We start from the raw sequence: 13,729 nt of genomic DNA, 5'->3' as shown, positions 1-13,729 counted from the left end.
TACTTTAAACTAATAAAATCACACAGGTAAACAAGCCAAAAATATACAGCTATTTAAGATACGCGAGCAGCCGCGATACCTTCATACTCGTACGCGCCCCGGCCGCCGGGACCCGGCGGGGTGGTCAACGACACCTTCTCGTAACTCATGAGGCCCTGGTACTTGCTCCTTGCTAAATTCAAATTTAGACAGTTTTTTCTCGATTTTGGCCACCGTAGCCTATAAAGACCAACAAGCAATGGTAAGCGGTTTTCGTAGTCTATGGATATTGCTATATTAAGGGTGTCACATGTGCGTTTATGACTTATGAAGCCATTGTTTCTACTATACAACCTAAAATAAAAAAATAATTTGAGCTATCGTTTTGTTTCGTCCTCTTGACCGCGGCTGTGATTGGTCCATTTCATTATAGTTGACTAAACCGTTTCGAAATTAATATTATAGTTGAGTTGGGAGCCCATACATGAAAAGTACCCAGTTACAGTTTGGTATACGAAATCTTAATTCAACCATTATAGTCGACGAGTAGAAAATAGTACATTACGATACAAGTGCGAAAAATAGGAAATTCGAAACGAGTGGCGATAAATTAAAACACGACCGAAGGGAGTGTTTTAAATCGACACGAGTTGCGAATTACCTATTCGCACATGTATCGTACAACGTTTTACAGTACATATGGCCCTTTAAATGTTCGACACAGTAACGTAATATGCTACTTCTCGCACTAGTGCTATAAAGTAGCCCCATATGTACTGTAAATAACATTATACTGTTGGCAACACGGTAGTTTTAGCAAGTTGGGACACGGAGTAACTTGGACAGATTCGTTCACTTGGGTTGAGTCCGTCAAAGAGGACGCATCGTAAAGTATTGGTTAGGTCAGAGTACCTGTAAGTACCTCCATTGTTGTAGTAGTCATTATTATTATTATAGCATTTTTATTCCTTTATTTTTTTGCATTTATAGTTACATGTATACATAATTTAAAAAATAGTACAATAATAAAATTCAACATCAGACAACATCGTAATTTCTAAAACAATTTAGTTACAATTAAGCTTAAATTACAATATTTTTTATTAATAATAGTTAAAGATTATTTTTAAATAATTTCAACAATAACATTATAAAAGTCATTCATAAATAAAATTGTAAAATTTGATAAAAAATACTTAATTAGATTAATTTAATAAATGAGCAAAATTGTTCTATAAATACTTTCTTTACATATTGAAAGTAGTAGTAATAATTAAGAGTAACCATGCAAGAAGAAATACCACAATAGACACAATGCACGCGTCACATTTTAAAAGTATTTAGGGCAAAATAGATACCACGTTTATTAGAAACACGAGTCTCATGGGAAGTAGTTGATTGATATATCCCAAAAAAATTATGAATGTAGCTGTTGTTGTAATCCGTTTCATATAAAATATACGAGTAGATTTGAATACGAAATTTCATTAATATCTGTTTTATCGTCCAAAGTTGAAATGATAAGAATACATTTTTGCATCACACTTGGTCCAAAAAGATCTTATTTCATGCAGGTGTACTGAAGGACAAAGACCTATGTTGTTCCCGCGGGAGTTATGGATTGTGAAAAAAAGCTAGAACTCCATAGGAAGTTATAGCTTTTTCTTTTAATTCTGTCACTAATTCGATACGAACCATGTAAGTTTACTTTTAAAATATGACGTTTATAATTTAATATTTGTGTTTATGTTTAAAATTATTTAATTCGATTAATTTAACAGCCGTTTAAAATATTTTTACATAATTCTCAATCGTGGCTGAATGCCGAATAGGTTTGCGCCTTCCTAACCTGTCAAGAAAATACAATATGGCGGACGAATGTTTGATATGTCACCGTATTTAAGAATTATTTCGCTTAAAATTTAGTTTTTTCTTCACAAGTGTGATAAAAAACATTGTGTGTAACTCCGGGGGTAAGAATATTGCAAACTCGGGTCTTTAATTCCCTCCAGCTCCAGCTGTCTGGAATTACCACCCTCGTATCCAAAATATCACTTACCCCCCTCGTTGCACAATGTAGTATTGATTATTTACACATATATCTACTACAGAACTGTACAGTTTTAGTATGATCAGACAGATGTTATTTTCGATCGACGTCTTGATATCTATGCTTTATAATTCTTTATTCTGAAATTTAAAGAAGGAAATAGACCGAAACCTCGGCAAAATCGAAGTTTTTGTATTCACAGAACGCCAACTCACCTATCCCATAAAATGTGATTGGATTGCATTGGGGTCTCTTTTTTACACACATAATTATAAACTCCAAAGAAACGAAAATGGGTAACTTTGTGATTTTTCTACACAGTCAACCCCTATTAGTGATGCTATTTAATTTACATATTAAAGAACGATTTACAATTCCAGGTTACTTAAAATAAAAGGACGCTTTTCCATACATCTGGATATAAACATTATAGAAAACACTTTTACCCAATTTGATGTATTTTCCTTTTTTCTTTTGGTTTCTTTTTTGTGTTAAGTATTATAAAAAACCGGACCTTGTATAAATTTGTATGGACAAATTCCATACAAAATTTTAGAAGTTGTTTTTCGCTCCTAATTCAATATACATAATAAAACGATCGAACCTAATCAAAACATCGGAAAAAGTAACGAAGGAGCAAAAATATGGGTAATATTCAATAAATTGTGTGAAAATATATTCCATAATGTCAATATTCAGGGAACTCAATGAGGGCTATGTGCTATGCAATCGTCCACTTTTCTGATTAATTTTGGTGTTTATATGTACAGGAAATTCACAGATTTCAAAACTAAATAACTGTTCAGTTTTTTCAAAACTAGCTGGTACATTTAAATGTTTTTGGTAGCTCTACGCATTTGTATATCTTAGACTGGGGTCAAAAACCTAATTTAATGGTATACAAGACACTGTACCTAATTAAAACACGAGTTACAGTGTTTTGTCATGGCACGGCTGCGTGTTGTTGAATCTGTTTACTGAAGATATACTATAAACTGCTTTTCTTACGTGAGCGAATAACTCGCGAACGCGAAGCGGCGCGGCACGGCTGAATCAATCGTTGCGAACGCGAATGCCGTGGGCCGCCGCGCCGCGCCGCTTCGCGTTTGCGTTTGCGAGTTATTCGCTCAAGTAAGCCGCTGCGTTACAATTACAAGCAGTCCATATTTGTCAATAACATTGAAGTTTTTTCCAATTTATAGAACATTGATTATTTTCGCTAAAGTACCTACCTCCAATTTTCAAAGTGATAAAAGGCTAATTTAGGCACAAAAGGCAGTACCTTGTGGTAATTCCGATATTTTTTCCTCAGTGGCGGTGGCGTTATCGTTCTTCGTGTGCTGGGCCCCGTTCCACGTGCAGAGGCTGCTCGCCATCTACGGGAAGAGTCTGGAGCATCCCACGGACACTTTCTATCTGGTAAGTATCATTTTTACAAGCTTTTATTTAACTTGTAATGATTGTACCATCGAGCTCATCTGATGATGGCGACAGGAGGTGACCATGGAAGCTCTGAGATAAAACAACGTAACCTAATTATGTTTAGGTTTAATTGTGTTTGGGTTTGTTAGAATTGTCTCAATGAGCACTAACAATTGCTTATTTAAACTAAAGTATAGTCAGCGATAAAAGCTTGGATCAAAAATGAAATTTTAGACGCTAAACTTATTTTTTATTGTAGAATTTAATAAGCTTATTGTTGCCATAGACGATATTTTCATAGAGCCTAGATTCACAGTAAAATGCAAATTGTTAAACTAAAAACTCAATACTCCAATACTTATTCAGCAAACGGTACAAAATAAGAGCAGTTTTACATGTTAAGTTGTTTTACAAGCAATAAAAAAAAAATAATAATAAATAATTCAGCCTATATACGTCCCACTGCTGGGCACAGGCCTCCTCTCATGCTATAGTCCCCACGGTAGCCCAATGCGGATTGAGGACTTCACATACACCTTTGAATTTCTTCGCAGAGGTATGTAGGTTTCCTCACGATGTTTTCCTTCACCGAAAAGCTAGTGGTAAATATCAAATGATATTTCGTACATAAGTTCCGAAAAACTCATTGGTACGAGCCAGGATTTGAACCCGCGACCTCGCGAATAAAAATAAACCACAAAAAAACTATTATAAAAAATAACAAACAGCAGAAAAATTCTTAATAATCTTTATTTTTAGATATGTAGAACTCTCTAAGTGTCAGAGCTAAAAAAAAAAAAAATCTACTATATTATATTAAAGATTATCAAATTATCCTTATAGATGTAAAGGATGAAACACATTTCAAAGATGGCGGCCATTCCTCGAGGCCCCCAAACGTCAGATGGTTTGGACATGACATGATCAAAACCTTTTATTAACCTACATATCAAATTTCAGGTCTAGATATTTCGATTTTCGATCTTAGTGCTATTTATACTTTTCTATTATAGCGTATCGCCGGGATAACGGAGATTGAAATTCCGTTTCTCACTAAACAGTAAACATTTAAGACATTTGTTTACAAACCTGACGTGTTAGATTTGAAACATAGTAGTAGTAGAGGCTAGACTGCAGAGCCTAGAACACCGTAGAAAGGTAGCCTGTTTATCGGTATTCTACAGGATACATTTCGGGGAGTGTGCGATGGGATTACATAATCTTATCCCCCCATCTCCGTTCTGCCACCGTGGGACTAGACGCGGACTTGCGTTCACCCTTACGTCGTTACCACTGATTCGCAGTAAAGGCTACGCATCCAGCTTTATCATGCGAACGGCTAAGGAGTGGAATTCACTTCCTGCAAATCTATTCCCAGTCCACTATAACTTGGACCTTTTTAAATCGAGAGTGAATAGTCATGTTTTAGGTAAGCATGTACCATCCTAGACTGCATCGGCACTTTCCATCAGGTGAGATTGTGGTCAAATGCTTACCTTTTCGTAATAAAAAAAAATAGCTTCAGTACGCAGCAAGCTCGGACGAATTTACCTTCAAATAAATGGTTTCGAAAAAAATATTATAAGTGTCGAGTGTTACGTCTTACTCTTAATGCCAAATTTTCCCAAATACAATAGTTGCTATTACAATGCTAGGCTGGAAAAATTATTTCAATAAAAAAAAAATATAACAACTTTGGTTTATTTGCCAATGAGAGCCAAGAGACAAAATTCAACAGGCAGTATAATACCTATCTTTTCTCGGCACGTTTCGTCGTATTTTCCTACCCTCGTAGACATAGATTAGTATATGTTATTACTGTAACTCGTAGTTTCTGTTTGGATAATTAATGCTAGAGAGCTGATATTTTTAGGGTACCATGTAGTTAGTAGACTTATTAAAAATATCAAGTTTTATTATTCTACCTAAGATTTTTTTTAAATCTTATTGATACCTTAATTTTGCATTGTCCGAGCTATATGAAATCTGTATCGTAGACAATAGAGACTACTTCTCGAAGTCTTAGAATAAAGTTGAATAAAAAAACAACAATAAAAAAAAATGTCCAAATGCAAATTCGAACCTAGTTTAAATAAACCAGCCACGTAGCGCCCTCTATAGTATTGCTACTGTTTCTTGTCGTAAACTTTTCAAAACCTTACTTACAATTTTTAACAGAAGAGACTGGTGCTTCTTTGAGATGAAGATCTTGCGTGCATAGGTTAAAACTAAATAAGTGTATGGCTCCGCCTTTTAGAAAAAAATCATAAAAATGTATTGACAAAAAAAACCATTTTTCGAACCAGCTCAGCAGTTAAATTGCCTAAATGCGACTTCCACAAATACTTTGCTGGTATTTGGTACTATGCGTGCATTTAGACACGTGTCTTATACTAGTGTTTTATGTTTGAATACTACAGAGCGCCTCTCTCGGACGATTCTGACCATCATATCTTCACGAAGCTCGAACTTCGGCCAAACCATCCGCCATAACGATACTCAAGGGCCCGATTCGAACAATGATTTAGAGATGCGTTAGTTCTTGGAAAGAGATTGAAAAGATCGATAACTAAACGATATGTCAAAATTGACGTTAACTTTGATTCCGGTCTTATTTCAATAAGACATCAATAAGAGATGGTTTAGAGATCAAAGCAAGATCTAAGTGACTTCTCGAAAGCTCATAAACGTGATTGGTCGTGGAGCATACTTGTCAATTTTGACAGATAATTTGATACGTCAAATTATGAAAACATGTCTTAAAAATGGCGAAGTCGGGTCAAGAATGTTTGTTTTTGTTATTTTGCTCGATGATAATATTTAAACTGTTAGCTTATACTGCAGTAAACTAACGTGGAAGTGTGCAGCTAATGAAGAATTAGTCTTGAAACCATTCTTTAGTCAACAGTCAACACCCGGCACTCCATCCATTGTGGCTATTTGTTAATAAAAACCAGCGATCACTTTACTAAAAGCAACTACGGGACAACTTTATCCCCTATGAGAACAGTTCCTGGCGAAATCGTCATTAACTAGGTAAATGGAAAACATAAATATATATATCGTGCCCTCACGAAACAAAGGTTCTCCGAAGCAGATTCATCCCCTGTTCAAGCTAAAAGATGATTCGTTCGTGCTAAGTATCAATGGACTAGCAGACTTAGTATCCTAGAGGAAGGCAGCCTGGGGTCGCAAGAGTGTCACGACAAACTTTTGGAAGTGTTGACGTCGTGGTTGTTCGCGCCGCCTGGTTCCAGCTAGTTACTCATTTAGGTACACGTGGACTGTCAAGATAATAATTTTATTTGTGGTGATTTAAGATAAAGTGATAGTGCCTCTTTTGTTTGTGTTACCTCAATTACAGGTTTGCTATATGTAAGACTATCTAAAATTATTTTAATTCAGAAAATCCGTACACTGTCTTGTGATGACCCATTTAAATATAGGCACTTACCCATCAGTTAGTAACAAACTAAAAACAATGTTGCCTTGTATGACACAAAATTGCTTCTTTCCACTATCTGATTAGTTGTAGGTACATACATAATATTGTACACTAACTTGTCTGCTTATGAGTTACAAATTGTTTCATAATAACTCAATACCCTTATAGTATATACGAAAGTGATCAATATAGTAAGTTATAATGTTTAAATATTAGGCAAAATAATATTTTACTGAATAAACTCCAAATCAGATGAGCGGCCCAAACGGGTCAATATTCTAAGTTATAGATAGACTAGCTAAAGAATGGGTTTTCTCATCTTTCTTATAATAATGATCTGTAGTACCATTAACTTACTTTGGTGGGTCCTAGTGGGAATGATTATTCTCAGTTGTTACCAGTAAAATATTTTAATGTTCAATATTCACAAAAATATATAACACATAAATATACAGTGAGTTATTTTTTCCTTTGAAAGCCGTTTCAGTAAACGGCTCCAGAACTGAAAAAACATTTTAAAACAAAAAGGTATGAAATTAATAGTTCTTCAAAAAACATTCTAACAATACAGCTACTTCATAATTAAGTTTCTAGTATGTTAATACTGATAATTAAACATTTCAAAGTTGTTTCTGTAGTTACCTCCTTCTCCTACTCCTCTGGAGTTTCAGGCGTACATAGGCTACGGAGACTGCTTATCATCAGGCGGGCCGTATGCTTGTTTGCCACTGACTTAGTATAAAAACCTGTAGTAAAATAAGAACAAATCAGCGGTGCCACTATGGTTCTATTTTTATCACTTGTCACTATGCCCATCACTTTCGCACTTACATACATACTTGTTAGAATGTGACAGGCGTGGTGACAAATGATAAAGAGTTGACCTTAGCCCTACAGAGAAAGTTAAACTACAATCATTAGTCTTATCAGCGGTGGCATCATGGCTCCATTTTTATCACTTGTCACTATGCCTGTCACTTTCGCGCTTACATATTTGTTAGAACGTGACAGACATGGTGACAAATGATAAAGAGTCGACCATCTTAGCCCTACAGGTCTTATCCATTAAATAAGTGCGAGAAAATTTACTTATCTTAGATGAGTTTTCTGTTTATTTTTTTTCTTTGATGACTCATTCTTTGATAATTTATTTTGACATTTATTAGTGATCTCATGTGTAATATAAGAATTGCTTCATTGTTAATAATAATATAATATGTTATGAGTTATGATTATGAATAATAAGATATTATATGCTGTGCCCTTGCAGGGTCCATGTGAGACATTGTATATCATGTATAACATCTATACTGTACCATGGTTGCAATAAAGAATGATTATGATTATGATTTAGTACATTGTGTAGTCCATACTAATATTTACTGTTGAAAACAACACATTTGTTATTATTTATGATTGGATTTTATATTATTTATTTACTGGGTTAGATGTGTTTGACTGCTTTTTATCTGAACCAAAAACCCAATAATTGGTATAAAATAATAGTTTGTTATGTTTATTTAAGCAAGGCCTGTACTTTTAAGGTAGTAAATAAAAAATTAAAAAAGAAATATTTTTTTATTTCTATACTTCATAAATAATGCTCCTTTTGTGACCGATCAGAAAGACACTTTACCCCCAATTTTAAATTCTACATTGTAGTGCAGAGATTGTTAGCAGAAGTTGCTAACTTGCTACCTAGGTTTATGGTTGAAACATTCAAAATATTTTAGAGGATAGTGGACGACCACTTCCCCCATTTTCCTCCCTCAATATTGACATTATGAATAATATTTTTAAACAATTTCATGTATATTAACCATAGCTATGCCCCTTTGTTTTCCTCTTTTCGATTTATTATTATTAGGTATAAGATAGGAGCAAAATGAGAAGGTACTTAGCATCGCACGTTTACCCAGTATCACAGCAGTCTTGAAACAGAGACGCTTACGGTGGTTGGGGCACGTGCACAGGATGGAGCCCTCTCGTTTGCCACGTAAGGGCTCCTCTACACGATGGCCCAGCGTAGGCCAGTCCAAGGGACGCAGCTATGCGGTGAAATGAGATAGCAATATCACTTGCTCCCTCTAACGCATAAATGCGTCCCTAGGACTGGCCTACGCTGGGCCATCATGTAGAGGAGCCATAAGACTATCCTAAGCGAAGTAGCGCACGCGAAACGACCGGTTGGGCGACCAATGCTTCGTTTAAAGGATAGCGCAAAGCGAGATATGTTGTCCTTCCGGATCGATCCCACCAACTGGGAAAGGGAGGCTGAAGACCGCGAGCACTGGAGGAAGACCCTGGGAGATGGAGTAGTTGCACACGATGAAGCATGGCTTAAACTCCTTCACACTAGGCGAGAACTGAGACACCAGCGCGCTGTTTTCCCACCTTCGTCACCGGGCATGACATTCTCCTGCCCGCCATGCGGTCGCGGCTGCCGCTCTCGAATTGGACTTACTAGTCATTTACGTAAGTGCCTTAATGTTATGGGCGCTGTTCAAACCATCATTTAATTGATGTTAAAGGCCAAATGATGAGGAACAAAATACAAATTCCATACAATTATCAAAAACACTTATAATATTTGAAAAATCTTAAAAAATCAAACAAAGGGGCATACGTATTATTTATATACATAAAAGGGTGTAGCAGGATAGCCTAGGAAAAATTGCCCCCAGCGATTTTGGGCCGAAACTGTAATCAAACGATGCCTTTTGGGGAGGTTATACTCTGCACAAAGTTTCATCCCTCTGTTACCCCCTGGGGGTGAAAAACACCCGATTAACCCCAAAACTGTTTTAATTATTTTTTCCTAAACTATGAAAGTGACGAATTTCAAATTTCGTACAAATATTAATAAGACTAAAAGCTATGTGCTAAAAAAATACTAACCCCCTAACCATTTAAATTCTTGTAAAAAAAAACAAAAATGAAAAAAGAATCATCCTGTATCTCAAGTTTGGCTCACGGTACACACACCATTTTTTTTTTTTTAATGTACCAATTTATATTCTATATTATATAAAAGTTTCATGGACCTACTCCAGAAGGAACATTGCGAAATTAAAATAAACGTACTATTTCGTAGCTACTAATCATTATACTCGTATCATGCTTAATACGCAACGTCTCGGACCCGAAACCAAGATAATTTTAAAAAACCGGCCAAGAGCATGTCGGGCCACGCTCAGTGTAGGGTTCCGTAGTTACTCTTCCGTCACAATAAGCTAAACTGGAGCTTTAAAGTATAGTAAATTGTTAACCAAGGGATGAAACGGTACCTTTCACGCGAGTTAAACAAATAGGCAAATTTGCATAATCAGTACCTAATTAAAGTATGTCTTTTTACTATGAAGGGGAAACTTTTTGCGATAACTCAAAAACAGCTAAACTGATCATGTCCGCTATAGTTTTCATTTAATGTCTTTCTTAAGCTCTACTTCCACGATTTTTTTCATTTTTTTTGGACCTATGGTTCAAAAGTTAGAGGGGGGGGACACATTTTTTTTTCTTTCGGAGCGATTATCTCCGAATATATTCACTTTATCAAAAAATGTTTGTTGAAGACCCCTATTAGTTTTGAAATACCTTTCCAACGATACTCCACACTGTAGGATTGAAGCAAAAAACAAAAATTCACCCCCACTTTACGTGAAGGGGAGGTACCCTAAAAAAAAAAAATTAGATTTTATTGTACGACTTTGTCGGCTTTATTGATTTACATATCCATGCCAAATTTCAGCTTTCTAGCACTAACGACCACGGAGCAAAGCCTCGGACAGACAGACAGACAGGCAGACGGACATGGCGAAACTATAAGGGTTCCTAGTTGACTACGGAACCCTAAAAATGTTTTTATAAATACAAATGAGTTTGATTCATACTTCTTTATCCCCACCTTTTTCAAATCGGGCACGAGCAGCGCCAGCGGTCCGATCGCAAGCCATTGTTTATTAATAATGCAAGGCTCTTAGTGGGAGTTCAATGAATAGTACGCACCAAAGAGCCAATACATATTAATTTCGCAATGTTAATTCCTTCTGGAGTAGGTCCATGAAACTTTTGTATCATGTAGAATATAAACTGGTTCATTTTTGAAAAAAAAAATGGTGTGGTACCATGAGCCAAACTTGATATACAGGTTGATTCTTTTTTTATTTTTGTTTTTTTTACAAGAGTTTAAATGGTTAGGGGGTTAATATTTTTTTAGCACATAGATCAATCATAGATCTTATTAATATTTGTACAAAATTTGAAATTCGTCACTTTCATAGTTTAGGAAAAAATAATTAAAACAGTTTTGGGGTTAGTCGGGTGTTTTTCACCCCCAGGGGGTAACAGAGGGATGAAACTTTGTGCAGAGTATAACCTCCCCAAAAGGAATCGTTTGATTACAGTTTCGGCCCAAAATCGCTGGGGCAATTTTTCCTAGGCTATCCTGCTACAATTGGAAAATCAATATATTTAAATTTTTCATTGCAATAATTTTCATATAATGTCAATTGTGCTGCGTCACGCTCTCCCCAAATAATCTTATTACATTAGTACTATATTACTTGTAATATTATTATTTCTAATTAAATTTAAATTACAAACTAATTCTAACGGATGATGGTCCGACCAGTACACGTCATAATGTATTTTTATACTCCGTATTAGTTTCCGTGCCGCTTCAGATACTACACAGTGATCCAGCCAGCTTTTAGTACCATTAATATCACTAACATAGGTGTATGTATCCGAGGCCACTCCTAGAATGTCTATGTCCGCACATTGCCATCTAACATCCGCACAAAAGTCTAACAACTCCTTACCGAATCGTCTGCCCGGGTGAGCGTTGAAATCCCCTAATATGAAGACGCAGTCTACCTGGCACTCCTCCACTATTGCCGCCATTTCCCCTAGGCATTCCGTAAATTCGGTAAGAGTCTCCGCAGAATCGACGGGCATGTACACAGAGAACACCAAGAGCGAACGATCCGATAACACTATCTTTACAGCAGCGAGTCGCGCACTTTTACAATGCACAATCGAAACCGATGTAAATAAACATTTCCGCCACAATAACGCCACACCGTGCACCGCCGTACGGCCTACCGCGTAAAATCCCAGCTCCAGTATCGACCGCCGATGCTACACCCTTTCGTAAAAATATTGTCACCGAAATTTAAATGCGACTTTCCTCACTCCAGTGAGTGAGACAAGCTTTCGTCATAATGATGATGCCTTTCATTCATGAATGTAAATAAATGTGGTTAACTTTACTTGATGTTTAATTTTATTAACCTTTAATAATGAACTCACTACTGAGGTGAAAAGTTGCGTGTCACACGAAAGCAGTTATTTTACATCTCGTGTTTTTAACTCCCTCGCTACGCTCAAGATTCTAACTTAGAATCACTCGCTTCGTGATGCAATTATAGAATCTTTCGCTTACTCAAAATCAACACTCGCAAGAAAAACCAACTTTCCTGTCTTGTTGCACAAATAACTATGTACAGTACATATGGTGCTACTTTACCGCACTAGTGCGAAAATTAGCGTATTACGTTACTGTGTCGAACATTTAAAGGCCCATATGTACTGTAAAACGTTGTACGATACATGTGCAAATAGGTAATTCGCAACTCGTGCCGATTTAAAACACTCCCTTCGGTCGTGTTTTAATTTATCGCCACTCGTTTCGAATTTCCTATTTTCGCACTAGTATCGTAATGTACTATTACAGTACATACGGTGCTACTATAGTGTTACGCACTAGTGTGTAAATTAGCACATTATGTAACTAAGTATGTCGAAAATTTAAAGGGTCATATGTACTGTAAAACGTTGTACGACACATGTGCGAATAGGTAATTCGCAACTCTTGTCGATTTAAAAGACTCCCTTCGGTCGTGTTTCAATTTATCGCCACTAATGTATCGTAAATAACTATTATACAATCGTGATATAATAAATAAATATTATAGGACATTATTACACAAATTGACTAAGTCCCACAGTAAGCTCAATAAGGCTTGTGTTGAGGGTAATTGGTTAGTCTTATTTGCAGGCAATAACGGACCAGCGTTGGACCAAAAATGTTACGTCATGGAAAGGGCCACTAGGGAAACGGGGTATAGGAAAACCTGTTACTAGATGGGAAGACGAAATAAAAAATATAGCTGGTCAAAACGGGATGCGAATAGCTCAAGATAGAGATGAGTGGAAAACTCTGGAGGAGGCCTTCACCTGTGAAGACGGGGTTCTTGCTACATATTAAAATTCATTTTGAAATAGTTTTAGAGCTGCCATTGGGAAGCTATAAGTAATTAAGTTTGCTTATAGTTTTTTGATGTTGGTTCTAAAATTATTTTAACTTAACTCTAAACAACAATGTTAAAATGTTAAAATTTCGCAAGAAATAAAAGGCTATTTTATTTTATTTATTTATTATTTATTTGCAGGTTCATACATTTGCCATTTAATGCAAGTAGCTAATGTATGAACTCGCAATAAACACTAATCAATGTATAAACAGACCCCAATGTCAGCCTCACATACCTGAATGGGCTGTGTGCCACACTTTCCCATGCTGACCTTACATGAAGTTGAATTGAACATAGGTACAGTCAGCTGCAAAAAGTATGTATCGAAAGAATTGTACTTGGTACTACACTCTTATTACGCTGCGGGCTTAGCATGGTCTTAGTTATCACGCGATATGGTGACAATCTTGTTGTTAAAATGACAGTTTTCTTCGATTTTATCGTTCACACTACGGTTGCAGACGATAATGGGAGTTATCCACATTTGACAGCGATAGATGACAATCGACAATTTGCATA

The 13,729-nt window shown here is 36.1% G+C and overlaps 1 protein-coding gene across 2 annotated transcripts in view; it reads left to right on the top strand.

The window, feature by feature from the left end:
* Positions 1-13,729, top strand: part of LOC133515458 (pyrokinin-1 receptor-like) — a 185,802-nt gene that overhangs the window by 57,820 nt on the left and 114,253 nt on the right. For both annotated transcript variants that reach the window (XM_061848010.1, XM_061848011.1), the window contains exon 3: positions 3,342-3,448. In XM_061848010.1, the coding sequence (XP_061703994.1) occupies positions 3,342-3,448 (107 nt within the window). The remainder of the gene's footprint in view (positions 1-3,341; positions 3,449-13,729) is intronic.

This window comes from Cydia pomonella, chromosome 2 (assembly GCF_033807575.1).
Source record: "Cydia pomonella isolate Wapato2018A chromosome 2, ilCydPomo1, whole genome shotgun sequence".
In the NCBI taxonomy this organism is placed as follows: Eukaryota; Metazoa; Arthropoda; class Insecta; order Lepidoptera; family Tortricidae; genus Cydia; species Cydia pomonella.
This window is presented reverse-complemented; position numbering and strand designations above follow the sequence as displayed.